Below are 26,637 nucleotides of genomic sequence, written 5' to 3' on the forward strand. Positions count from 1 at the left end.
AGAACACGGTGGTAAACATCTAAAAGGTAGACAAAAGCACAATGCCGGCGCCATGTGGATGAGTGAGAATTACTCATTTTCATTTGTCTGTCTATCTATCTATGCGTTCAAAATCATAGCTATGCATCTATCGCCGTTATTCGTGCTGCTTGCTTGCCGCAGGATAAGCAAATGCTGCAGCGGCCTCCCTAGTGAGGAGCCTTAATCACGGACTCCGAAATTGAACTGTCAAGATTCATCGCCTAGAGGCCGCCCTGCCCATGCCAGAAGCACGATCCATCCTGAACCATCCTCTCGGCTGCAGCCGAGAATGTGTCACTCGACACGTGCACCACCACCCATTCAATCGTGCTGACCATTGAAGCCAGTCGGATTGTTCTCATGCAGCTTCCAGGAGATCCCGTCCTCGTCCTCAGAGCCCGCCTGCTTCCCATCCGTGCCATCCTTCCTAGCACCACCCATACCAGCTGGAGTCTTGTCGACCTCGTCCAACTCCAGGATCCGTGTGTTAATAGCCTTCTCGTCTCTCTTCGTCTCGGCGACCTTAGTCGGAGTCTTCTCGTCATCTTCCACCTCGACCATGCGTCGAGGAGCTCCTCGTGGAGTGTTCTGACCATCCGGGAGGGATAGGATCGGGTTATTGCTGGGGTTCTTCGAGCTACCCATTCCGAAGTCTTCGCTGTCGCTGGTGGGAGGAGAAGTCGCGGAGGTATCGGTAGATCGGGCATCTGAAGAGTCGGTGTTGTAGTATGGGTGCGCAAGGCGGCCGGTCACGGCATTCATGCAAGACTGAACCTGGCCAGGAGCAGGACGCTTGTATTTGCCACCACCTTTGCCTCCACCACCCTTGCCTCCACCACCTTTACCTCCACCGCCGTTACCTCCACCACCGTTACCATAAGAGTTGTTACTCCATCCGCGCTGGCCTCCTCCGTTCTTGCCAGGAGAGGTGTGTTGTTTCTGAGTAGGACGCCAGCTCTTACCGTGGATGCCGTCTTTCTTCTCACCACGTCTCTTAGACGCATCAGAGCCTTTCGGAGCGATCAGACTGGGCAAGCCGTGTTCATCTCGATACCACTGAGGAATGTCGCGCCAGCCTAACTTGTACAGCTCGTCGAGAGTAAGAGGCATCACGTGCTTGAACTTGCATCCAGCGCCCTGAACATAACTGCATTGTCCTGACTCGAGCCACTTGGAGCAGTGTGTCTTTTTGGGTGTTGAGGCAGCGGAAGATGGAGGGGACGAGCTCGCAGGGTGGAGTGGAGGGTTGATTGAGGTGCTGCGAGTGGCTTGGGTGATGTGAGGGTGTGAACTGGCAATCGGGTCTCGCTGAGAGGCTGAGGGTCTCCAAGGCATGGTGAGTGTGGCTAGATCTTGCATCGCACTGGTAGCAGTGCTGCCCGTCGAAGCCTGGACGGCAGTGAGAGCGTGCATACTCGAAGATAGTGGACGAGAGGAGTTAGCAGGTACAGTATTACTGAGGATATGTCGTGTGACGGAGTTGTCGCCTGTGTAGATGATTGGGATGCCGCTCTCTGTGATTGTGTTCTCTTCACTGCCTCTTGCGAGTGTGTCGATGTTTGTGGTGGTGGTGTCTTCATTGCCTCTGTTGAATGTGTTGGTACTCGTGGCGAGATTGTTGTTGCTATCGTCCTCATCGAGTGAATTGGTGCTCTTAGGGAGATCGAGGTTACGCTTGAAGCCAGCATCGGCAAGACCGCCAGCGAAGAGGACGTGACGTGACTCGTAGTAGCCAATACTGACCATGCCGGTAGTCTGCTCGATGTCGAGGATGCGCGGAACGCCTTCGATGATGATGATATGGGGCATTTCGTCCATGGCGACTAGTGGTACGTACTTGCCACCCTCGCGAGAGACGAAGAATTGCGCCTTGAGCGGCGGATTCTCAGATCGATCAGCCATAATAGGCTCTAGGAAGAGTATGGATTCGACCGTCGATAGATCTGATTTGGTTGGAAATAATATAAAGCAGTGATAGTAGTATCGGAACTGCTCTGGTTGAAGGTGGTGATTGAAGGTGGTGCTGCAGAAGACGAAGGTCTTTATAACCTGCAGTGGTGCTCCTGTTTGCTCAGGAGACGACTCTTTCTGTAGATGAAACATCCATTTGTCTTCGTGACGGACAGAAATGTGTGTTGAAGATCCAAGTTTGATGTTTGGTGGACGTGACCATCCGCGAAATCGCTCTTGCCTCCAGTGACAAACTTTGTGAATAGTGCTTGCCATGATTGATGGCCATCAGATTTTGCTTGCAGTTGCTTCCTGCCACTAACGACTTGCTTTGTTGCTTCCAACACGTTCTTGTGGTCGACTGCACTTCGATGCTAGAAGTTGTCACTGATGCGGCGACGCGTCCAGGCTTTCTGCATAGCAACAAACAGATGCTGTCTCCACAATTCTTTCTATTGAGAGCGGCGCTCCCATTCAGCAACTCTGCCACCGCAAGGCAAACGCGGAGTGCCCAAGCCCAAGACAGTCCTGGAAAGCCTTTGTTCTTACCGGGTATCAAGCAGTCCGTCGACGAGACTGGACGGATCCGCGATCGCAGGCTCCAGGTACGCGTCCTCCTAGTTGGCATGCTGCCACCCGACTTGTGTAACATAACGCCGGGCAGCAGCTGCATAGCTCTCCGACTCTTCCAGATTCATGCGTTTCCATCCTCGAAGAAACGCCAGACACTTCGAGCCTCCTGGCCTTTGGTCCTCGGATCTTCGAGAGCCTCATCGTAGATGCCCTTAAGATCGTTGGCGAGCACCTTTCTTGTACCGACCTGGTCCATCAGGTTCGTTGCATCAGCGATAACGCCATGGGCAAGCTCGACAGAAAAGCCACCCTTGAAGTCTCTCGATGCCGGTGCATTCGGATGAACACCTTTCACTGGGTTCATGTGCATCGAATTCCAGTTCATACCGCTCGACTTATTGATGACATCTGATAGGGTCTTGGGGTCCAGACCATACTTCACACCTGTGGCCATGACTTCGCAGAGTCCGACATATCCAATATACCCGAGGTAGTTGTTGAGCTGCTTAGTTGCAAGTCCAGCACCTTGGGCGCCACAGTTGATGATGGCGTCTTCCTTGCCCATCATGCTAAGAACAGGTACAGCTTGCTGAAACAATTCCTCAGGCCCACCACACATGAAGGTCAACGTGCCTGCGTCGCTACCCTGCGGTCCACCTGATACCGGCGAGTCGATCATACGTCCGATCCCAGATGCCTCAACAACCTTCGATAACTCGACTGACGATGCGGTATCGATGCTTGAGCACTCCAGAAAGAGCTTGGATTTGGCTGGCTTGTCGATGGCCAAAAACCCAGTTTGCGGATTCTTGAACACCTCCAAAACGTGTGGCGCTTTCGGCAGCATAGTGATAATGATGTCGCTGTTCTCGGCAACGTCCCTGGGCGTGTCTACGACGTCGACTGCGCCAAGGTCCTGGGACTTTGCCTCCTGCACAAATTGATCTCTTCGGTCCTTGTTGATCTCACACAGAACGAACCGCGACGACGATGGAATCTTCTTCCGCAAATTGAGCGCCATTCCGAATCCCATGACACCGATGCCGACAAAGCCATAACTTGCCTCCGGAGGCCCAGCCATTGATCCCATGATGATGAGTTGATGTCCAGAAAGATGCAAGAACGATGCTATACCTGAGTCAACTACGTCAGAGCTCGAAGAGAAAGATGAGTCCTGCGGCTTCAGCGACAACTCGTTCCAAGATGTGTAACGACGCCTGCTACATGTATCGAATAATCCAGAAGATATAAATACGAATGCGTCTATGCGTTGTCCTCCAAAGCTTTAGAGTGCGGAGTATCAGATCGTTATGCCGGCAGTCAAGGAGTGGCTTCGACGCCTGGTAACACGATCACAGCACTCGCCTTTAACGTGCCACGAAAGTCTACATCCCACCTTCTCCAACCTCATCCAGTGGCACGTCAATCCTGGGCATTGTAACCATATGCGAGCGTGGACTGTTCACGATTGAAACGATATGCTCGTCGAGGGGAAATGATGTCAGAAAACGGTGAAGTCCACGACTCGTGGGACGTCTGAGATCTCGTGATCGAAAACAACGAGAGCAATACGAGCGAACACCGAGACGATGGAAACGTGAAGAAAACCTTCTTGGAGATGATGCAGGAATTTGGGACTGTGCATGAGCTCGAGGAGAAGCGATACCACAGAGCTGGCTTCGATCTGTGGAGAACGGCATTTGGGGCAATGGAGAAGAAATGCACGGAGGATTCCACGAACCATGTGCGAACCGTCGACTGCATACGGCGCGAGATGATGTGCGAATTTGCGCGGTGTAGAGTGTGGGACACGACGATACGAAGCGATCTCCTGAGTTCCCCTCCATGGTAAGAGTCTGCGAGATGCCTTGATGCAGGTGCAAGTCGAAGACGGACTAGTATGCTGTGGCTGTTGCTGATGAGCCACAAGATATCCGTCGGCGAAGCAGTGCTGGGCATGCCTGACTTGATGAAATGAATTTGTGTACAGCTGCACCGTCTACTTGAGGCAGAACCACAACCAACGAGTGGCGTCGGCGCAGAATGCGTTCTGACAAGCAACCTCTCTGTGAGTCTACCCTCCTCACATCGTTCCCAACCCCTCCTTGACCTTGAACTTGGCCTCCGTACACCGCCGTACGTCCTCCACACTCACCCCCTCACTTAGCTCGGTCAGTGTCAACCCAGCTCCTTTCCTGTCTACCTCGAAAACACACAGCTCCGTTATGATGGTACTCACCACCCCCCTCCCAGTCAATGGTAGGTCACAGCTCTCCACAATCTTGCTCCTTCCATTTTTGTCCGTGTGATACGTCGCCACGACTACTTTCGTCTCGTCTGGGTTCGAGACCAGATCCATCGCGCCGCCCATTCCATTGAACACTTTGCCGGGCACCATGTAGTTGGCCAAGTCGCCGGAAGCGGAGACCTGGAGGGCGCCCAAGATGGAGACGTCGATGTGTCCGCCGCGGATCATTGCGAAACTGTCGCTTGTGTCGAACACAGCTGCGCCAGGGTAGAGTGTGACAGTTTCCTTGCCCGCGTTAACGGTGTCTGGATCTGCTTGTTCAGCAGAAGCGGGATAAGGGCCCATTCCAAGGATGCCGTTCTCGGAGTGCAGTGTCACGTTAACGCCCTCGGGAAGGTAGGAGGGGGCGAGGGTGGGGATGCCGACGCCTAGATTAACGTAGGAGCCGTCTTTGAGTTCTTTGGCGGCGCGTTTTGCGATGAGGATGCGTTTGCGTTCGTCTTCGCTTTGTTCAGTGCCGTTGGAGGAGCTGGAAGAGGAGGATGATGCGGATCCCTGGTCGACTTTCAAGATCTCAATATGCTTCTCCGCCGTCGCGGGGACGACGCGATCGACGAAGATGCCTGGTAGGTGCACTTGGTCTGGGTCGAATTGGCCGATTTCGACAATCTCTTCGGCCTCCACGATCGTAAGCTTCGCTGCTTTAGCCATCACGGTAGCGTAGTTGCGCGTGGTGGACCGAAAGATGCAGTTACCAGCCCGATCGACCTTCCATGCGCGCAGGATTGCTACGTCTCCGTGCAGTGCGCGCTCCATCAGATACATTTTGTCGTCCTCGAAGACGCGGGTTTCGCGGGCAGGTGCATATTGGATGATGGCGCCATTCGAGTCGTACCGAGCGGGGATCTCCCCGGTTTGGACGTGCGTGTTGACGCCCGTTCGTGTGAAGAATGCCGGGATGCCGGCGCCAGCTGCTCTCAAACGTTCAACGATAGTTCCTTGTGGGCACAGCTCAACGGAGACTTTACCCGCGAGGAAGGACTTGACCAACGGCTTGTTAGTGCCAATGAACGAGCCGATCATCTTTGAGATCTGTCCAGTCTCGGAGAGCTTGGCAAGACCTTTGTCGCGGGCGCCGGCGTTGTTGGAGACGACGGTCAAGTCTCGTAGGTTGGCGGCACGGATAGCGTCAAGCAGGGTTTCAGGAACGCCGCAAAGGCCGAAGCCCTGGGAGAGGATCGTGATGCCATTTTCGAGTCTGCGACGGCGGCGTCGGCGGAGGGCAGGAACTCTGGCCGCTTCTTTTGGACTTGAGTTGTTGCGAGAATGTTCGATGTTGTGGGAAGAAATATGCTGCCGCTGCTGCTGACGATCGTGCTGACGTTCTTGCCCAAGATGTTGTTGGAGAAGGTCGTAGTGTGGCCGAGAAACCTGGTAACTGCGTAACTCGTGCTGTTGGCATATCTGCTGGGTCTGCACTGTACTAAACTTGACAAATTGCCCACACTACTTCGTGTCTCAGATGAGCAGAATGACACGGACTCTGATTGACATGGACAGAAGGTATCATCGTCACGAAGCTCGTCGCTTGGCCGTTGTCTCAAGATCGTCCCAGGCATTGCCCGCGCGGCATGCGGGGTGATCGCCGAGGGTCGGCCTCCAGAAGTATCGCCGAGCATGGTGCGTGGCCTTTAGTGAGACTGTGCGATCATATGGCGACAGAAGTTTAGAAACTGCTTAGAGAGTTTCAGAGTAGATCGACTGCAGCATCTTCATAAGAGGTGAGGACATTGTTGGTGGCGCGACCCATGGCCACCCCCTGTTAGATCGATGAGCAGGAACAGCACCGAGTTTCCTTGCGGCAGCAAGGTGCTTCGAACAGCGACCACGCAGAAAGAGTCCGTTGATCATGCTGTGCCGTCCAGCTTCGTGAATGCAGCCGGTCCGCCAGGCACTTGCAACCAATTCCGGTCGTCGTAGTGCTCTTCGCCCTCGATGAGGTGGAATGTGTAGATCATGCGGCCTTTCTGAGACAAATTCTTCTCGCTTTTGTGCAAGATGTTGCCGTGGATCAAGACCAAGGTACCAGCCTTGACCTCACCAAGCTGATAGTCCTCCTCGCTGTCCGCCTCTTCGTGATCGAAGCCGCGTGGCCACTTTTGCTCGTCCGTTGTGATCTTCTCGAAGACGGTGCCTGCATTGCCCTTCGCTCTGACCATCCGCTCTCGTATAGGTGCGCGGCGATGACTACCCGGGGCGAAACTTAGACAGCCGTTCTCCTTGGTCGCATCCTCAAGCGCGATCCAGAAACCCACCGCACTCGGCTTGTCCGTATACAAGAACGTCGAGTCCTGATGAGGCGGTACAGCGCCACCAATCTCCGGCTGCTTGCAAATGACCATACTCTGCAACAGCCGTGGATCTCTATACCCCAGATCTTTGGCTATAGCAGCATTCTGCTGCCCAATCTTGCCTGCATGACTGATCTGCCCGAACTCCTCAACCAAACCGTGCAGATTATGCCCGATCTTGTTGATCGCTTTCTCTTTGGGCTTGCTCAGGTCGCCGTTCTTATCGAAGGCGTCTTCCTCGAAGAAGAAGCGCACTTTGTCGCCGGAAGTGAGGAAGTAGTCGTCGCCGACGTGGGTGTCGCCTTCGTAGACGCCGTCTTTTTGCTCGCCGGTGACGAATTTGGTCATTGGGTGATCTTTCAGGGTGAAGTCGGTTAGGAGTTGGTTTATACGTGAGAGGAGGGTTGTGCATTGGGTTTGCGAGAGGTAGTTGGGGATGAGGAGGTAGCCATCGCGCCAGAAGGATGCGATTTGGGAGTCTGAGAGGCCGGAGGGGAGGTCTGCTACTGAGGGCGACATCGTGCTTGCAATCCAATCTTGGAACCTATGCTAGATATCACAGACACAGTATATCAGGAGATGTAAGATGGACATGATTTTCTATTCCAATGGAGGGGCACCTTTTTCTTAGGAATGCAGCTTTTTCGCTAACGGACGCGCTTCCGGGTGGGCCACAACGCCGGTAAAAAGACAAAATCAACGGCGACCTCGAGATACCCCCTCTCAGACTGCTCCATCTCATCAGACTCCTCGTTCCCTATGCCAGCATACAGTAATCGCGCCATTGGGGACTCCCAACAACTGCCCTCCATTCAGAGTCCATTGGATTCGTCGTGCGGAGGGCGGATCGTTCGAGCTGTGACGAGGCCGGTGTTCCACTTCTATGCTTTTGCCTGGAGCATTCTGTTACGCGTCTAACACGGATGAGTCTCAATAATGATCTGCTGTGTGTCAGAGACTCACCCGATGGTCCTGACTGGGCCGGGTGTCCCCGGTCCTTGAGATGTACATATAGTTGGATGAGCTGAAGGACGAACATAACGAGACCGAAGATTATTGCTGTGATTGTTTCAGGAGACAGCGACATCTTGTGCGTACCGAGGTAGGGTGTTGGTATTGCTTTCGCTTTACGATTTCGCTGAGCTAGAGATGCAACTGCTTCAATTTATATTCATTGCCACTACTGTTGGTAGGCTTGATTGACATACAAGGTGCAGCATCGACTATCTGCATATATGGCATTCGAAATGCTTGCGCAGACATACTCGGTGCACTGCGCCAATCACTCCAAGTCGCCCATTCGTTAGTGCATCGTCAGTAGACGATATCTTATTGGAACTCGAGAGATGGCATGGGCAGGTTTCCACCAAAGCCAGCGCTACTGCATGCCAGAAAACTGTTTTCCGGCATGCAGTAGCGTTGGCCACGGTGGGATTATTGCTCTGCCTCGCACCGAACTCAGAACACATGCGCCGTGAATGTCAACACAGCTGTCAATGCAGCCCCTGTCAGATGTGTCGGACTCATTGGTCAACGAGAAGCTGATGGTGGCGCGGCCCCTCGGCGAACTCGTTGATTGGGCGTTGTCTTGACACACACGGTGCACCTCTGCGCTGCACATCAGGGCAACGAGCCTTGTGTGAAATATCTGCTCTACCTGCCCCGTGCGCCTTGCCATGCTTCCGACATGTGGCGTGCCAGGGCCAACGACCTCACACTGACAGGGTAGCAGGGAGGACAACAACAACCTACACAAGAAGCAACTGCAGCTAACCTGGGCGTGTTGTCTTAGAGACACGATTGGGCTCATATCTTTTCACTGGTCCTTCGGCCTCCACGCCGACGAGAAGCAAGATGACCGATACGACAATCCCAACGTCGCCGGGCTCCTCAGCTGGTTTCGATCAGCTGCTCCAAGCTTGGATTGATGCAGACGACTCTTTGACAGGGCCGCTCGACGAGCAATTCAAGCTTAGTCCCGAGAGTGTGGAGGCCGATTCCTACGGCCAGCAGATGCTTAATACAGAGGCTGTGCAAACTGCAGACAGTTCGCGACCCAAGCAGCGACAGCGGTTCTCTGATGCCCAGAAAGCTCTCTTAAACAACTGGGTCTTGACGCATTTGGATGATCCGTACCTCTCCACTGCTGAATGTGCAGATTTGACACAGCAGACGCAACTCTCGGCGACGCAAGTCAGGATGTATGTTTCGAACTTCAGACGGCGAAAACTGAACAAAGGCGACGATATTGCCCGTGAGTTGGGTGCAGATGAAGCAAGTCCCGACAGGCATGTGTCTTGTCACAGTGAGGGAAGTAACAACGACAAAACCTCGCTTGAAGCACGCCCGCCGAGTCTACGCGAAGTCTCCGGCAACTACACTTTCCGGGCTAACTCGCCAGATGTAACGGCTGTCGACCAGTCTGCCGGCAGTGGGCAGGCGAGACAGGTGCCGACCTACAGTGACTGGACCGGTTCGTTTGTCGAATGGTACCTCGAAGCGTCGCAGTTCGCAGATGCGCCAGAGCAGCAGAGCAACTCACGGTTGTGCTCCCCTAACGCGGAGGAACATGAGGAATTGCGCTGGACGCAAGACAGTGTTTTCCTCCCTGATTCTGAGTTCAACATGACTGTCGACAACATGTCTGAGGTGGATAACAGCAGCGATCACGGCCTCCTACGACGAAGTCCCGGATCCGTAAGAAGTTCTGCACGATCAGTGGGAAGCAGACCAGCTTCTAGTAAGTCGGCAACGACAGTAGTGTCAGCGGACAGTCGTGTCTCTAAAGGCTCACGCCGTGGTCGCAAGGCATATGGTTCAACGAAGCGCCAGGCATCCATCGCCATTGTCTCCGCGTCTGGATATCCGTCCGATACCAACATACGGGTGTCCATCGAGATGCTGGGCGCAAATTGCAGCAAAGAGATTCTCAGGACCAAAGCAATCAGGTCAATTTCGGGGAACGCCGAGTACGATGCGAGCCACGAAAACTTTACCAAAGTCAATTGCTTAGCTGATGCTGAGTTCCAGGTCTTGGTCAAGGACACGGGATTGTTTAGGGACCATCTCCTTGGCCACAGTATCTTTTTTGTCTCAGACCAAGAAGAAGGGTTCGAGCAGACCGTTAACGCTGGCCAGGGCACAGTCGTGATTCGAAGCAGTTTCGAAGCGACAGAAAACATCGGAAAGACCTCAGCGCTGCGATGCCCAATCTGCCGCAAATCATTTGCGCGGCCTTACACCTTGAGGCGCCATGTCACGTCGGTGCACTCGGAACAACAAGCATGGATCTGTCGGCCAGTCAATGACTTTGAGTCTAAGCGCTATCTACTCTGTCCCGTATGCTCTGGTGACCCAGAAGTCTGCAGCCATTCGGAGACGCTCCTGTCGTGCTGGAACCACCCAGATTCCGAGAGGACTTTCTACCGCAAAGACGCAATGCGCGAGCATCTGAGAAGGATGCATGGACTAGGGAGTTGCATGATGCCTTCCAAAGGCCCAGCCGTAGCTCTCGGACGTGCGCTGTGTCAATTTGTTTCCCAGCACGAGAGCTATTTGCCGTCTGCTGAGGAGCTGGAACGAGCCGCTGCAGTGTTCCCAGAATTTGATGGTCTGAGTTCGTGGTTCCCTGGTGAACTGTTTGCTGCTGCCCGCCTCTCCTTTCTACGGGACTGCATCGATCGAGTACTCTATCTGAAGGCTGCTGGGGCAGTCTGCAACGTACACTGCCCGTCCGCGAATGCTGTTGAAACTAGTCTGTACGACATGCTAGCCAATGATGCCGATCAGGGAGACAAAACGTCCAGGCAGAGTTTCAATCGTCACAGTCTTGAGCTTCTTCATCTCAAGATGTACATGCGGCCCAGTTTCCGTTGCACGGACTGTGATCGCTTCGATCGATGCTGGCACAAGGCTCTACTGGCGAGTCTGACACAAAACAGGCCACTTGGGATAACAGGATTGCTGCTCAGTCCTGTCAACTTTGTGCGCTCCTCGTGCCTGAACTTGACATCTACATACCTCACAGTAGATGAAGCTGACCGGGTCTTGAAGCTGCGTACAATGCCCCCCTGTGCCAGCCACACACCATTTGCTTCTCAACCAATGGCTGCCAATCAATCCGAATCCCTGCTGCCCGGACACTATTCGCTGGTCAGCAACCAGTCCTCACTGCTTGACACTCAGATACCGGCTACGGATATCTCCTCAACAGCTGCTGACTTCCCATCTGAGAGTGACCCAATACCGAGGGATCCCCGTAGCCCCCCTCATGTGGAGAGCGGCTCTAGCTATGATGACAGCTGGTGGTCACTCATATGCAGAGGCGCTCCAACAAGCATGCAATTCTTGGACGACGAGTTATCCGCCATGTACATGGACACTAACGAGTCGCCTTGGGGGCATTCAGACATGGCAGCAAATGATGAAGCGTGCAAGTTTGGATCGAGTTGAGTAGCAGGAAGTGAAGGAGGTCGCTAGAGAGATTTGAGCCCCGGAGCCTGTCGATGTCGTCGACGCTAGCTCGGCTGGCCACTCTGATCCCGCTGATCCATGGCCTGGTCTGAATGGCCAAGAAACTACAGGGCATGTAAGCGTAAGCTCCCAATCCCACGACTTAAGCCCATGGTGGCTAACAGATACGAGAAAGGCCATGAGCTCAATGGTTTAGGTATGTAGTACGCAGATGGTCAGCATCAAGAACAGTGCACGTTGAAGAACATGTGCTTATTGCGATGAATGCAACTCGAAAGAATGGAAGAACGTGGACAGATTTTCATTTTCTGATGATTGGAACGCTGGTAAATATGCACAGACCTCCTCCAGCCCTCGAAAGTTCGACTCTCTCATGCATCGCTGGACGCAACTTCGACGAACGTCTCCAACACGTTATCAGCTGCTTGTGCTAACGCCACAAAGCTCACAGCTTCGACTTGGCAAGACCCTGTGCAGTCTTGAGATCGAAGCGGTCGGCATTGTTCAGCTTGTCCCACACACCGATGAAGTCCTTGACGAACTTGTCCTTGTTGTCAGACAGAGCATACACCTCAGCGTACGACCGCAGCTCGGCGTGCGAGCCGAACACCAAGTCACTGCGAGTTGCAGTCCACTGCTTGTTGCCGCTCTTGCGATCAGTTCCCTCGTACAGCTCCTGGCTGCCGTCAGTGGCCTTCCACGAAGTCTTGGTATCGAGGAGGTTGATGAAGAAGTCGTTGGTGAGCTTGCCTGGGCTCTTGGTGAGGATGCCGTTGGATGATCCGTCGTAGTTCAAGCCGAGGGATCGGAGACCACCGACCAAGACAGTCATCTCGGGGGCGGTGAGACCGAGCAGGTGAGCACGGTCGATGAGCATCATCTCGGTGCGAACACGCTCGGTGCCCTTGCCGTAGTTGCGGAAACCGTCTGCGTAGGGCTCGAGGTGCTCGAATGTTGAGACGTCGGTCTGGTCTTGGCTGGCGTCAGTGCGACCAGGTGTGAAGGGGACTGAGGCACCAGAGGCCTTTTCGAGGGCAGCGACACCGGCAAGGATGATCAGATCAGCGATCGAGACCTTCTTGGCGGTGAATTTCTGCTGGACACCCTCGAGAGCCTTGATGACCTCGGCGAGCTCTGTGGGCTTGTTGACCTCCCACTTGTTCATGGGCTCGAGACGGATGCGGGCACCGTTGGCACCACCACGCTTGTCGCTACCACGGAAAGACGAGGCTGAGGAGTACGAGGCGTAGAGGAACTTCGATGGCTCGACACCAGTGGCGAGAATCTCCTTCTTCAGGTGGGCAATATCCTTATCATCAATGACTGGACCTTCCTGAGCTGGGACGGGATCTTCCCACAGGGAAACCTCCTTGGGGATCTCAGGTCCGAGCCAGCGCGAACGTGGGCCCATGTCACGGTGGAGAAGCTTGAACCAGGCGCGGACGAAAGCGTCCTGGAGCTCCTGTGGGTTCTCGAGGAAGTGACGGGAGATCTTGTCGTACTCAGTGTCGTAGCGCATGGCCAAGTCAGTAGTCAACATGCGCGGCTTCTGCTTGCCCTCGCCGAAGGCGTGAGGAATGATCTCATCGTCAGTCTTAGCCTCCCACTGGTTGGCACCAGCAGGTGACTTTGTCTGCTCCCAGTCGTACTTGTAGAGATATTCGAGGTACTTGTTGCTCCACTTGGTGGGTGTCGAAGTCCAGGTCACTTCGAGGCCGGAGGTGATGGTGTCGGGACCCTTGCCTGACTTATAATCATTCTTCCAGCCGAAACCTTGCTGAGACAGGTCTGCAGCGTTGGGCTCCTTGCCGACATGATCTGAAGGTGCAGCACCGTGGGTCTTGCCGAAGGTGTGGCCACCAATAATGAGAGCAGCAGTCTCGTAGTCGTTCATAGCCATGCGACCGAAGGTGGTGCGGATGTCTCGGGCAGCTGCCTTAGGGTCGGGAATACCATCAGGACCCTCAGGGTTGACGTAGATCAGACCCATATGAGCAGCAGCTAGCGGCTTCTCCAGATCGCGGTGGTGAATATCTGAGTGCTCCTTCTTTGACAGGTCGCCATCCACAACACCGTGCTCAGACAGACCGGCCTTGCCGTTGGAGTAACGAACGTCATTGCCGAGCCATGTGGTCTCGCCACCCCAGTAGACTGACTCATCAGCCTCCCAGGTGTCGGGACGGCCACCAGCGAAGCCGAATGTTGGGCAGCCCATAGACTCGAGGGCAACGTTACCAGTGAGCAGCATCAGATCAGCCCACGAAATTTTGTTGCCATACTTCTGCTTGATAGGCCACAACAGACGCCGCGCCTTGTCTAGAGAGACATTGTCTGGCCAGCTGTTGAGCGGTGCAAATCTCTGCTGGCCATCACCACCACCTCCACGGCCATCAAAGACACGGTATGTGCCAGCGGAGTGCCATGCCATACGGATAAAGAAACCACCGTAGTGGCCGAAATCTGCTGGCCAGTAGTCTTGTGAATCGGCCATCAGGGCATGTAGATCTTTCTTGAGGCCCTCATAGTCCAAGCTCTTGAACGCCTGAGCGTAGTCGAAGTTGTCCTTGCCATACGGGTTGGTGGCGGTTGTGTTCTGGCGGAGGATGTTGACCTTCAGCTCGTTGGGCCACCAGTCGCGGTTGCGGGTGCCGCCGCCGCCGACGTTGGCTCTCTTGATCGGGCACTCGGGTGCTGCAGCCATGTTGTTATCTTGGTATTGAACTGCGGAAGAAGAAAAGTAGTGTTTGGTAGAGTGGTAAGATGCAGGTGAGAAGAGAGAAAGAGGGACCGGAAGATGTACCCCGCCCTTTTTGAGGTCGATTATGTTGCCACGACAGCGGAAAGTGCAGCCCCTCAGGAAGATCATTCCTGCTCGCACAGCGGTCGAGCAACACCGTTAGAAGAGGTAAGAAGACTTTAGAAAGCTACGATTGGGTGTTACGAAGGCCGAGAATGACCGAGAAGAGCGTAGATGGCCAAGATTTAACTCTGAACGGCAGTCTTGACCAGACTTCGAGCGTCTCGATCGCGCAAAAGACAGGGTCTATGATGCCAACGACACAGCTTCAAGGTTTTCCGAGATGCTCACAGCTCGGAAGTCGGTTTTCTGCAGTGGCAAGACGTTATTCTGACCAGTCTTGCGCTTCAGTACGGTACGAACAGCGCAGTTCATGAGTGTACTGGCCGTGTCAACAAAGCGACGGAGGTTTCATATGAAAATATGTCGTGCTCCATTGGTGGTGTGCAAATCGGGCAGTTGACGGCGACGCGGGCAGGGTCCCTTATTTTCTCCAGTCTTTCGTGGCTTCCAGTGGGCGCACTAGTCACAGAACAGCTGGTGGAAAGCGAGACTAGGCTCAATAGAGAGCATTGTCAGCGAGACCGCCGACCTGATCGCGAAGAACCCCACCTCAGCCCCCACTTCCATCAACGCACGCTGTGTTCTCATGCATGGCGCTGACAACGTCAGCACATGCGATTGGCACAGCTACGAGCGCCCATTCGATGACAATACCGTGCGTGACCGAGCTTCCAGGAACGTGCGCCAAGGCCATGTACACAATGTGGTCGACCGGACCATAGAAGACATCTGGGCTACTGGCTCATGTCGTTGGTGAACCACATCTCCCCGCCACTGTGCACGATAGTGTTGTTGGATCCTCGTGGAGTGCGCAGGACGTTTGGGCAATCAGAGCAACTCGCCCCACCAAGCAGCAATAAGTGCTACCAAAGCATGACAATGGGGAGAAGCTAAGCTTGTTGTGGTAGAGAAGAGGATATAGACTTGGGTGCAGCACGGCGACTACTTATACCTCGTCAACAAATTGAAGACCGCAGCAAACCGAAGCAATCACTCGCATGACTCAGTCAGAAATTATTCACTGTCCAGTGCACTGGTATGAGTCAGCGACAACCTGCTGCCTAGTGTCATTCACTTCAGGAAAGATGCGACTGGCATCGACGGTGGCAGCTGCTGTTCATGTGCATGGGTTTGAAAGAGTCTGCAGCAAGGTCGTCAGCTTGCAGCGCTAAAGGTGAGCAAGTCGTTACGGGAGGAGATATCGTGCCGCCGCCCTAGAATTCTTCAGAAACTCACTACGGACTCCTTGTCATGTAAGAATGCTTCGCACTTTTGAGGTCACTGAACTTAAATTTGCCAGTGATTCAGCGATCAAATTGGTGTGTCGCACCATACTAACTCATGAGGATCGCTAAAGTCATGGAAGACAAACTCTTGGCGGGGATGAGGATCTGATCGATTACTATAGCATTTGATGTCGGCCGACACTCATTCGACGAGCATGTCCTTTTGGAGTCTGACTCGAAGTGAGTTCGTCCAGCATGTCCGTGGGATGGGCACCCGGTGCTCGCAAGACCTATATATGGAGGAAGCCGCCACACCCTCCTCGCAACGCTAGGGTATACGACTAATATACGAAGCGCTGCTTTTCCAACCCAAAGATTTGACATAAAGAGCTTCGAGAACCTACGTGCTGCACCAGCCGACAAGTGTCGAAGGATGTCCCTCGAGACCAGTGCCCGCCTGCTGGCTGCAGTCGCGACTCCGCTTGGTTATGCGATTCTTCTTCGAGCTGCGTACCAATTCTTTCGATTCGTCCAGTTCAATCTCCGCAGATCATCGTTGCGCAAGTATGGCACTTCACATAGACTCTACTCGATCGGTTCGGACCAAAAGTCTCGCCCATATGCACTCATCACAGGTGCATCCGACGGCTTAGGCCTGGTCTTCGTGGAGCAACTAGCCGCCAAGGGTTTCAACCTGATCATCCACGGCCGCAACCAGGCGAAGCTCAATGGCATTAAGGCAAATACCGAGACCAAACACAACATCACAGTACGAACCCTCGTAATCGACGCCGAAAAGCACCCGACCGCCTTCTCCTCACAGTCCTACAACGACTTCGAGCAAACAATCCTAGCCACCATCAGCGACGTCCCCCTCACAGTCCTAGTCAACAACATCGGCATCCTCGGCCCAAACCTCTCCCTCGACACCCGCCCCCCATCCTCCATCGACGACTTCATCAACATCAACCTGCGCTTCCTCACCCACCTCACGCGAGTCTGCCTCCCAATCCTAAAACGCAAAAAACCCGCTCTAATCCTAAACATCACCTCCGCCGCCGAAACCGCCCCCCTCCCCCTATCCGCACCCTACACAGCCGCCAAAGCCTACGGCTCAGCCCTCCACCGCTCCCTCCGCCACGAACTTAACCTTACCGGTTTCCCCGACATCGAAGTGCTGAGCCTCCGCTATGGGATCCTGTGCACGCCGAGCGCGGGGAGGACAGATGCGGACGCAAAGTGGGATATTCCGACGTGTGCGCGGGCGGTAAAGGATGGGTTGCGGTGTGTGGGGTGTGGCGAGTCGACTGTGGTTCCCTACGTTGGGCACCAGTTGCAGGAGTGGCTGGTGGGGTGGTTGCCGGATAATGTGAAGGAAAGCTTCTTTGCGAAGTTTTGGCTGGAGAACTTGAGGACTGTGCAGGGGTTTGAGGGGCTGGCTGGTCAGAAGAAATGATGGGGGGAAGTTTGTGTGAGATGTAAGGACTAGGGGCAGCAGGGCGTACGATAGCAGAAGGCGGACGTTGGATCTTGTCGAGTTCATCGGAGACTGGTATCCACGTCCAAGATGAACGCCTTGTAGAACATATCTTGCCCGGGGCCTACTACGCTGTATCGGTTCAAGTTGGTTACTGACGTTTAACGACGCGCATCTCGCAACTACTACTTCGATCAAAGATACAATGCCATACCGTCGGCCCCGGTCCCAGCTCGGTGACCGATAGAGGGCATCATGATTTAGCCATCGACAACATGATCCAATACCACTCTCCTGGCCACTGGGCACACTACCCTATAAAGCCCACAAGAACTTGCTACTGAGTACTCCACTTCGACCACAACACAGAGCAGATCACAACACCTCCCTGATCGCCTTCTTATCTACATTCCGCCCCAACAACCACCCAATCCCACCCAGCACATCCACCACAGCCTCCCTCCCAACTTCACTTTCCTCCCCCTCAAGCGGCGTCACCAACCAGAACGCATGCGGTGCGCCAGCATAAAAGTCCACTTTCGTCTGCACGCCCGCCTCTTTCAGCAACTCGTCATAAATCAACCCGTCATCTCGAAGCGGATCCATCCCACAACTCTGAATATAAGTTCTTGGCAGCTCTGCCATCGACCCCTTATCCACGGGAGGAAACCGCAGTGGCGAGCTTAGATCCTTGCATCGGAGCGCCGCAGCGCCAGCAGCAAGGGCCGCAACGTTGAGGATCGGGGCTGTAGCGTTCTGCTGGCGGGAGATGAACTTGCCGCGGAGATGGTCGGGAACGGTAGAGCCGTCGTCGGGAAAAAGTTGCGCCACGCCGACGTACTGGCCCGAAATGCGGACGCCTTGTGGCAGAGTATGCTGGTTCTGAGAAGGAGAAAAGTAGTGGGTGAGTACAGCGGCGAGGTTTCCGCCGGAGCTGGCGCCGCCGAGGATGAAGCCTGCGGTGCGTGGGTCAGCGTGGAGGACTTTCCCTTCTGTGCCGGCAGAGGCGGACATGGGAAGCACTGCGTTGTTGGCGGCCCAGTAGACGGTGTCAATGGCGTCGTGGACGGCTGTGGGGAAGGGGTGTTCTGGGGCCAGGCGGTAGGCTACGCTGACGACCGTGGCGTTGTAGAGCTGGGTGAGGGCGCGGGCGAGTTGGGTGGCTGGTCGACGGTTCCGGTTATGAAGGCGCCGGAGAAGAACAGCAGGACGAGTGGTCCGATGGTAGTGGCAGTGCTTGCATTGGCTGGTTGACAGATCTTGAGCTTGCTTTGGAACCCGTCGCGCATGGTTATGGTGTGGTAGAATTCGGAAATGGTGGCTGGCGGAGGTCCTAGCATGGCAAGGAGTTTGGTGTCGTACGTTGCGGAGGCTTGGCGGAGGGCTTGAACTCGGGCTGCTGGTGTTGTCGGGCCGGATGATGGCTTCGGAAGATGAGCTAGTGCCTGGAGTGAAGCATTGGTGTCAGCAAAATCGAAGCTCTGGCGAATGCTAGTGGAATATTGTGCCGCATTACCTTTGCTATCTCTGGAGACATGCGCGTTGATTCCTCCTGCTGAACATCGGTGAGCAACATCTTGACGTGGAGGGCATCAGTGAGCATCATGTGCGTGGTGGAGGTGATTGCACTTTCGGAAGATGTGTGGATGATGTAGCACTGCCATCGCTGGGACAATGGTGAGCTTCTTATGTGTTCGCGACGGGCCTCTGACGCTCGCTGTGATTTCGTGCTAAGGACCGAACCAGCTCGCCCGAAGTCGTTCAGTGGCAGCTGTCCCTGCTACACATGATGCATACCAGCGCTAGCGACGTGTTTATGGACGGAGCACAAGCTTCATGACTTACTAACTGCTAGAACTGTGCCGTGTTTGCCGGACTGCTGTTTGCGAAGCGAGCAGATACTGAGGCGCCGGGCAATACTCCTATCTTAGAGGTTGCCTGATTTCATGCATTACGACCACAACATCGATTGCCAGAACATGGCACAGAACGGGTCGTGTCACTATCATCGCGTCAAATAATCTGCTTACGGTCGGAGCGATCTCCATCTGCGACGTGCACTGAGGCATCGAAGGAGGTACCTTGATTGTAGGAGCACTGTGTGGGAGGGCTGATCGAAGCACCATGACCGCCAGACCACAGGGTCTGCTCGAGGCAGGCGACTAGTGAGCGACCGAGCTAGAAAGATGTTGCCGATTCCCACATGTCGGATCCGTCCTTTCATCAAGGCTCCATACACGTCGTCTGAGATGGTGCAGAACTTCAAAGGTAGGTACTCTGGTCAATGAGTAAAGCTCGCAGGCGGAATGATAGATGCCCACCCAGATGAGATTAAATTTATCTCCTGGTACGGGAAATATATCCGACGGCACTTGTTGTTACTGTGACGTAGTCAGATGCCTTATCACCGCCCACAGACTTCATGCTTGCTTCCTGTTCCTGTCTGCACGTGTCAACTTTAGTGCAGAACACTGACAAAGCCTCAAGTCTTATCTCACATACCTTCCACGCGGCTGTTAATTCTGTGGATCAAGGCGTCCCTCATAGAGCGCTAAAAACACCCATACCACAATGTCACGACCTGGCCTCGTCTCGCGGCCGTCGAGCGTTACGACCAAGTCTAAAATTATAGTGCTGGTCACGTAAGTCCTCTAGAGCGTGGCGCGTACCCACGTGCGTGGCCCGTGCGCCTCGAAATCTACCACTGGCAAGGCTGACAACATAGCAGAGGCGGAAATGCTGGTGTAGGCTTAGAAATGGTCAAAGTCATCAAGGATCTGCCCAATCATCAGGTCCTCCTAGGCTGCCGAGATGTACATAAGGGGGAGGAGGCTGTGGCTGCGATGGGAGCGCCTTTGAACGTCAATCCTATTGGACTGGATATTGGAGAGGACGACAGTATCGATCATGCGTTTCTTGCGATTCAGCAGCACTTCGGCAAGCTGGATGTACTTATCAATAATGCCGGTAAGTCAGCTCTGCCACCGAGACGCTGCATTGATTGCACTCATCGTACAATTGCCGGAGACTCTGCCGAAGACTGCATATACAGTACAAATCGAGGCTCAACAATCGGGCATGCGATGCTGACAGACGAATTTCGCAGGGACGACCGGTCGAGAGCTCCCCGAAAACGTCACTGTCCGCCAAAGAGGCGAGCATATCTTCTCAACCAATGTCATCTCCACCGCCGCCCTCACTGAAAGACTCATTCCACTTCTCGAGAGATCCACGCTCCCGAAGGTAATGTTCATCTCCTCAGGCGCCGGCTCCTTGTCGAAACTGCAAGTCCGCGAGCCTCTCTCGGAGAACTTCATGTACGGAAGCAGCAAGTCCGCTGTCAACTACCTGACAATACATTATGCGCGGAAGTATCCAGAGTGGAAGGTCAACAGTGTTTGTCCGGGTTTAAGGGCTACGAAGGCCAGTGGAGTGGACTTGAATGATGAGACAGATCCGGCCAAGGGAGCAGTGAGAGTACTCGAGCTGATCAAAGAGGGCAAGGATGGCGTCACTGGGACCTATTCCAACAGCGAGGGACCTATACAGTGGTAGAGACGGAACCTTGCAGAACGAAAGCGCGGTTGGGTAGGAGTCTGAGCGGAGCAGTCTTCATTCGAGTCAAGAGCGACTGGACATGCATCAACTTGAAGCATAGTTAGCGAGCGTTGTGATAAGCTCTTGCAACATACAATACGACGTGTGACCGAAACGAACATTTTCAGACACTTGAGTCTGACAGGTATTGCGATTACCTCAGCCAAGCAATGTCGGCCAGAGGCATCCAAGCTTGGAGCAGGCGCCACACGTCGTAAATGATACGGCTGTCGATATTAGAGACCTAGCTACTCGTTTCGACGCAGTGGCTTGCATTTGCGAGTGTGTGAGCTGGAAGGCAGAGAGAGTAGAGGATGTGCAGAGTGAGTCTGGTCCAGAAGAGTTGTCATCCGGCTTTTCCAAGAACTCAGAGTCATCCGGTCTGACCAGAGCTCTGCTCGTACTTCTTTGTGTTCTCTGCAGCCGAGATCATCGTACTTTCCATCAACTTTCCATCGACCCTGTCGCTAAGATCTCACGCGTCTCACGGATTGTCTACGAGCTATGTGCTTCGACTCCTATCGAATACCTCACTTCAATAGACGATGTCGAGACATTGCCGACGATGAGAACCGTCTTATCCGCGCTAGAAAAGGCTACACTGGTTGCTAGAACGCGCGAAGTATGATGCCTGACACGACGGCTCTCAAGACCTCGAGATGGGTCTAGAGATAATTATGGACGCACAGTGACGCAGGAGTGTTGCCGGCGAGGTCCCTGGTCCGTTCCCTTGCACATTTTCGTGACTAATAGTTCGAGAATTTCTCATCGTCGTTCACAAGTTCGAATTTCGCAGCTAATTGTTGAGTAAGTACGAGGCACGGCAGTCGGCGCAAGGCGTAGCCCTCTCCACATATGGCGCGGGAGGATCTCGTGCAGCATGCATGTCATGCCGATCAGTGCGCCTTATTCTCCGAGCACGGATCGTGAAACGCGTTCGAGGCCTCGATCAATCAACTCTAAGGTTCGAGCAGGGCTTCATGGATAAAGTCCGCACGCGAGCTAGCCTTGCGAGATGCGGAGGGTACCTATCATACCTGGTATCCGGTTGATCCTCTCGAATCTGGGGTGTGCAGAGTAGCATCGAGAACGACACACGTACGAGATATCGAAGCCGCTCCCGAATAGGCAGTCTGACTCCCCCTCAAGTAGGCATACAACATGCCATATATAAACCCCGAAGGAAGCTGTGCAGACTCCGAGCTGGCCGAATAAGTAATCCCAACCCAACTCGCAGACGATTGAAAGCAAACAATTCCGACCCATTCACAGTCCTCAGCAGTATCGAACACATCATCCCAGAACAACAGCACAGACCACCACCACCACACCAACAAAATGCAACTCAACATCCTCACCGTCCTCACCCTCCCTCTCCTGGCCATTGCTTCGCCGCTCTTGGCTCCACGCGCGGAATCCTGCAGTGTTCCTTACCAGCTCTTCTGCAACGACGAGAACAGTGTCTCATTCTGCGGTCCGTCTGGTACTGTGCTGTACACTGGAAAGTGCACTGCGTGCCAGATCATCAATCTGGATGGCGGACAGACCACGCTGTGCGCGCCTGAGTCGACGGTCATCCCGACTGTGTGAGCGTGAGTATGCGTAGGTGGCGTTGGGGACTCGGAAATCCCTGAGTGCCATGTTGGGAGGCAGGCTGGTCCATACCCATTCATGTCGAGAAGTGCCGAGGGATCTTCGTCGCCAACCCAGGGAGAGCTCAGAAGTCACGGACCATTGGACACGTTAGGTTGGAAAAAGCTTGAGGCCTTTGGATTCGAGAGATAAGCGTCTACTATCGTAAGAACATGTTCAGGAGCTCGAGATTGCTGTTGCGACATTAGACGTCATCAAGCAAAAATCAGCTAAGCACAGGATCCGGTGCTGCTTCTTATTGCACCCTAACGGCTCGTCTCTTGTTGAGGCGGTCTTTCGATACACTCTTGACTCTTTAACATTCATGTGTGGTTCGATGTTCTCTGGTGCTTTCCGTGTATGGCATGGTTCTCTGTGTTCGTACCGTGAGACACAGCCCTTACTGACATTTGCGACTGTGCTTGGCCCGTCATGGACTACCTCCACTTTACCCAGGGTACTCGCTGCATCTTGCGTTTTGTTTTATTCATATATCTGTTGCACAGTCACGAGGATTGCAGAAGCAGCGTCGTATTTCGACCGGATAATCTCGAGAGATCTCTCAACTGCCGAATCTCCGCTTTGTGACCATGTCCAAAATGTATGAGATCAGCACACTTGGATACTGGCCGATTAGCCACTGGTCTTTGACTGGTGTACTTTTCGGTGCTGATGGTATGTCCACAATACATGCTATCGATCTCGTCACGGACAGCTGAAGCTGCACATTATCAACATGGCGGATCTAACGATTCTCAACGACAAAGTGAGCGTAGCTGTCGCGGAACATGATGGCTCCTGGCAGAAGCGACAGCAAATGCTCAATGCGATTGAGGAACTACGGATCGCAGCACTGGGACCTGCTGACTACGTCGCCGGTCTGAGATATCAGGTTGGTCTGTTCTGTTTTCTATGCTCATACGAGGCCTCGGGCCTGGGTCTCTAAGACTGGAGACATGCCCGCAACTACATCCCTCCGCGAATCTAACATGTCTTCCACTCCAGGCGTTGCAGAACATGGGCATCGCCATGGTGCTCGAGATGAATCTTCTGACTCCTATCGTCGACAGACATGGAGCCCAGATCACCGCAGATGAGGTAGCAGAGGCCTCCGGATCGGACAAGTCACTGACCGGTAAGTCTCGTTCCATCGCAAACCAAGCCACGCCTCAATTATTGGCTCTTAACTGAGGTCATGTCTAATGCCACAGCAAAGTACGCCTCCTTCGCCTGCTCTCGTCCCTCCATCTCATCACCGAGCTCAGCGCAGGGATATATCGCTCCAACGCGAACACTGTCTACCTCAGCCACAAATCCCGCACTGGCGCTCACAAGTTCCTGAACATCCCGACCTTGAATGTCATGGCGAATGCTGTGCCTTACATGCGTGCTCACGGCGGTCGATTTCCGCAGTTCCCGGACAAGGAGAAAGGAGAGAAGGGTCTCGCCGAGTGGACGCACGGTATGAGTTTGTGGGAGCTGTTTCGCGCACAGCCCGAGGTCCTCAGGGACTTTAGCGACTACCTGGGTGGCAGGAGAGAGGATATGGTCGGATATTGGTTTGATATCTGGCCCACCAAGGAGAAGATTGGTCGTGGAATGAATGCCATGGCTCCTGAGAATGACGGACAAGTCTTGGTGGTAGATGTTGGTGGAAACGTCGGGTATGATCTGCAGGCTTTTCGGAAGCGCTTCCCGGAGTTCGTTGGAAGAGGTCGTCTGAATTTGCAGGATCTCCGGGAGAATATTGAGAAGGCAGAGATACTGCTGGAGGGAACAGGTATCGAGGCGATGGAGTATGACTTCTTCAATGCCCAACCTATCAAAGGTCAGTACGGTGTCCAAGCCGTTCTGTGGTACCCTCGGTCTCGCACCAGGCATATATCCGCTAATTCACATGTGTCGCTCCCTTGCTGACAGCTCTCACAGGCGCCAGCATCTACTACTTCGGTGGCATATTCCACGACTGGTCCGACGCACAAGCTCTCTCCATCCTGCGGAACGTTGCCGCAGCCATGAGTCCCGTGTCACGTATTATCATCGACGAGATGCCCCTGCCGGATGAGAAAGCGTCGTTGAGCCTGGTCCAGTACGACTTGCTGATGATGATCAACGTCAACGGTATCGAAAGGACCTTTGGTCATTATCGAGAGCTGTTGAGCCAGGCCGGGCTAGAGATAGTGGATGTTTGGCGCACGCAATTGGATACTGTGCTGGAAGTAAAGCTTGTTGCTTGAACGCTATGAGCGTGCATAGACGTGCAAATATGCCGAGTCATAAGCAAAATCCGCGGGTTCCGATGACTTGGGGCAAGAACCATAAGGACTGGCGGTTGTGGCGGCGGCCCACGGGACACAGGCGGTTGTACAGGCTGCGCGGGAGACAGTTTCTCTTCTCAACTAGTTCATATGTTGACAGCCGCAGGTAGAAGGCGTTGCAATCTTAGATGATACACAACTAGGATGAGATCTTGCTAGACCGTCTGTGACTTCATCCCTAGTGCTGAAAGGCCGTCCACAATATTTGTGCTTCGCGGATGAAATTGAGCCTCCATGTACATTGGATGGGGGGCTTCGAACGTATGCGGGAGGATACGCTCGAGACCTCCCCGAATCACTGCTGGGAAGCTAGGGTCAGAGTTCAACTTGTTGAAGAACCCTTCCCGCATCGCCACGCCTTTGGTGTCGACGGCTCTCAAGCGGTTGAGATTGCCTTGGGACATCTCATTGGTCACATTCAGCCAGGTGTCTCTTCTAGATTTGGCGCAAGTCGCGAGTAAGGATTCATCTTCACCATCCTTGATCACCCTGACCAAGGCATTCCCGTAGGCAAAAGCATCACAGATGCCACTTGTCAAGCCTAGACCACTGATGGGGTTGTTTGACTTGGTCCATATGTTAGCGTTGTCGACGGGACCAACGGGTGGGGTGCTGAAAGGATACTCACATGCAAAGCATCCCCTGCCAGGAGCACGCGACCTTTACGAGCCTGCGCCGCGCATCTCTGATGGTTAGTATAAGGCTCGGCGCGGATGACATTGAACTTTCCGTCGCCGTGCTTTATATATGACGTAGATATACGCTCCCTCGCTCGACTCAAGAAGTCTTCTTTGCCGCTTGGAAGATCAGAATCCTCGATGTACGCAACACGCCACAATGGAGTCTTCTCGCGGCCAAAGTCTGGCTTCCCATCCTCATCCTCTCCAGTGTAAGCAATGACAGCCCAGTCAATCTCATCGACAACAAAATTTAGTGGCGTGAGCCCTTCCTGTTTCGGAAAATCGTACAGCACGTCGCAGCCGATCATCTTCCAGGGATAGGAGAAGCCTTCGTAGGGGATGCACATGGCCTTTCGCACGCTACTGTTGGCGCCGTCGCACCCAACAACGTACTCGGCATGAACGAGTGTGTCCGTTGGGTCGTCTTTGCTCTGCAACAGGACCTGAACTCCTTTGCCATCAACGTCTTCCTGCACCCCAACACAGCCATAGCCAAAGCATAGTTCCACAGAAGGATGCTGTTTCAGCTCTGCCGAAATGATGGATGACATCTTCCACTGACCTAGCTGCAGAACACCATTGAATTGACTAGACTGCGGGTCGCCAAGGGGAAGCCTAGCGAGTGGCTTCATGTCGGTGTCACGCCAGTAGACGCCATCCTGGTTGAGGTAGGCGGCGGATCGTACTTGCTCGTATAGTCCGAGCTTGGTCAAAGCCGATATGACCACAGGCATGTAGACCATCGCCCGTGTTGCCGGCTGGAAGCTAGGATGTTTCTCTACGATTAGTGTGTCGATTCCTGCCTGACCCAGACGTAAAGCCATCAGGAGGCCGACGGGGCCTCCGCCGACGATGAGGACGGTCGTTTTTGTCTTCATTGTGGGTGATACAGCGGATGAGAGTCGTTCTCAAAAATTCGAAAGAAGCCAATATCTGCGAGACGAGCCTACCTATGCAAGGCACATCTCGTGGATATGTGCACAAAAGACAGTCGTGGATTTAAGCGACTCAGATAAGCCGGGAGCCTTTCAGCCGACCGGACGCCAACAAAGGCCTCGACGCATCATGATCGGGACCAGCCTCGGACAGAGACTGAACTCAGATGTGCGGTAGTTGTCCACGGAGATGGTGAAAGGTAGTAGGTAGCGATAACGGTGGGGACATATACCTAAATCATCCCCGCGTTTCAATCGGTTCCCATCTCCGTCCAGACAAGGGCGGAATCAGCTCC

General features: G+C 54.0%; 11 protein-coding genes across 11 annotated transcripts; 4 read left to right on the plus strand and 7 right to left on the minus strand.

The window, feature by feature from the left end:
• Window positions 1-342: 342 nt before the first annotated feature.
• Window positions 343-1,923, minus strand: AB675_7534 (uncharacterized protein; the record flags this gene model as incomplete). The annotated part of the gene is made up of 1 exon (XM_018147910.1): window positions 343-1,923. The coding sequence occupies one exon, from the start codon at window positions 1,921-1,923 to the stop codon at window positions 343-345; it is 1,581 nt and encodes a 526-aa protein (XP_018000473.1).
• Window positions 1,924-2,665: 742 nt separating this feature from the next.
• AB675_7535 (putative 3-hydroxyisobutyrate dehydrogenase, mitochondrial) lies at window positions 2,666-3,634 on the minus strand (the record flags this gene model as incomplete). Its single annotated transcript, XM_018147911.1, has 1 exon — window positions 2,666-3,634. The coding sequence occupies one exon, from the start codon at window positions 3,632-3,634 to the stop codon at window positions 2,666-2,668; it is 969 nt and encodes a 322-aa protein (XP_018000527.1).
• A 993-nt stretch (window positions 3,635-4,627) lies between these two features.
• On the minus strand, window positions 4,628-6,254 carry AB675_7536 (Succinyl-CoA:3-ketoacid coenzyme A transferase 1, mitochondrial; the record flags this gene model as incomplete). Its single annotated transcript, XM_018147912.1, has 2 exons — window positions 4,628-6,050; window positions 6,103-6,254. 2 exons carry the CDS (start codon window positions 6,252-6,254, stop codon window positions 4,628-4,630), a joined length of 1,575 nt encoding a protein of 524 aa, XP_018000574.1.
• A 445-nt stretch (window positions 6,255-6,699) lies between these two features.
• Window positions 6,700-7,662, minus strand: AB675_7537 (Phytanoyl-CoA dioxygenase domain-containing protein 1; the record flags this gene model as incomplete). The annotated part of the gene is made up of 1 exon (XM_018147913.1): window positions 6,700-7,662. The coding sequence occupies one exon, from the start codon at window positions 7,660-7,662 to the stop codon at window positions 6,700-6,702; it is 963 nt and encodes a 320-aa protein (XP_018000236.1).
• Window positions 7,663-8,997: 1,335 nt separating this feature from the next.
• On the plus strand, window positions 8,998-11,595 carry AB675_7538 (uncharacterized protein; the record flags this gene model as incomplete). The annotated part of the gene is made up of 1 exon (XM_018147914.1): window positions 8,998-11,595. One exon carries the CDS (start codon window positions 8,998-9,000, stop codon window positions 11,593-11,595), a length of 2,598 nt encoding a protein of 865 aa, XP_018000233.1.
• Window positions 11,596-12,061: 466 nt separating this feature from the next.
• AB675_7539 (Catalase-peroxidase 1) lies at window positions 12,062-14,317 on the minus strand (the record flags this gene model as incomplete). The annotated part of the gene is made up of 1 exon (XM_018147915.1): window positions 12,062-14,317. The coding sequence occupies one exon, from the start codon at window positions 14,315-14,317 to the stop codon at window positions 12,062-12,064; it is 2,256 nt and encodes a 751-aa protein (XP_018000290.1).
• A 1,818-nt stretch (window positions 14,318-16,135) lies between these two features.
• Window positions 16,136-17,158, plus strand: AB675_7540 (Very-long-chain 3-oxoacyl-CoA; the record flags this gene model as incomplete). Its single annotated transcript, XM_018147917.1, has 1 exon — window positions 16,136-17,158. The coding sequence occupies one exon, from the start codon at window positions 16,136-16,138 to the stop codon at window positions 17,156-17,158; it is 1,023 nt and encodes a 340-aa protein (XP_018000200.1).
• A 396-nt stretch (window positions 17,159-17,554) lies between these two features.
• AB675_7541 (AB hydrolase superfamily protein B1A11.02) lies at window positions 17,555-18,782 on the minus strand (the record flags this gene model as incomplete). Its single annotated transcript, XM_018147918.1, has 3 exons — window positions 17,555-18,313; window positions 18,352-18,624; window positions 18,696-18,782. 3 exons carry the CDS (start codon window positions 18,780-18,782, stop codon window positions 17,555-17,557), a joined length of 1,119 nt encoding a protein of 372 aa, XP_018000351.1.
• A 968-nt stretch (window positions 18,783-19,750) lies between these two features.
• Window positions 19,751-20,734, plus strand: AB675_7542 (Salutaridine; the record flags this gene model as incomplete). The annotated part of the gene is made up of 3 exons (XM_018147919.1): window positions 19,751-19,821; window positions 19,908-20,146; window positions 20,286-20,734. The coding sequence occupies 3 exons, from the start codon at window positions 19,751-19,753 to the stop codon at window positions 20,732-20,734; spliced, it is 759 nt and encodes a 252-aa protein (XP_018000299.1).
• A 2,410-nt stretch (window positions 20,735-23,144) lies between these two features.
• Window positions 23,145-24,645, plus strand: AB675_7543 (Demethylsterigmatocystin 6-O-methyltransferase; the record flags this gene model as incomplete). The annotated part of the gene is made up of 4 exons (XM_018147920.1): window positions 23,145-23,300; window positions 23,414-23,543; window positions 23,625-24,236; window positions 24,338-24,645. The coding sequence occupies 4 exons, from the start codon at window positions 23,145-23,147 to the stop codon at window positions 24,643-24,645; spliced, it is 1,206 nt and encodes a 401-aa protein (XP_018000447.1).
• A 236-nt stretch (window positions 24,646-24,881) lies between these two features.
• AB675_7544 (Para-nitrophenol 4-monooxygenase) lies at window positions 24,882-26,284 on the minus strand (the record flags this gene model as incomplete). The annotated part of the gene is made up of 2 exons (XM_018147921.1): window positions 24,882-25,292; window positions 25,355-26,284. 2 exons carry the CDS (start codon window positions 26,282-26,284, stop codon window positions 24,882-24,884), a joined length of 1,341 nt encoding a protein of 446 aa, XP_018000394.1.
• Between the last annotated feature and the right edge of the window lie 353 nt (window positions 26,285-26,637).

This window comes from Cyphellophora attinorum (assembly GCF_001299255.1).
Source record: "Cyphellophora attinorum strain CBS 131958 chromosome Unknown Contig12, whole genome shotgun sequence".
Taxonomy (NCBI): domain Eukaryota; kingdom Fungi; phylum Ascomycota; class Eurotiomycetes; order Chaetothyriales; family Cyphellophoraceae; genus Cyphellophora; species Cyphellophora attinorum.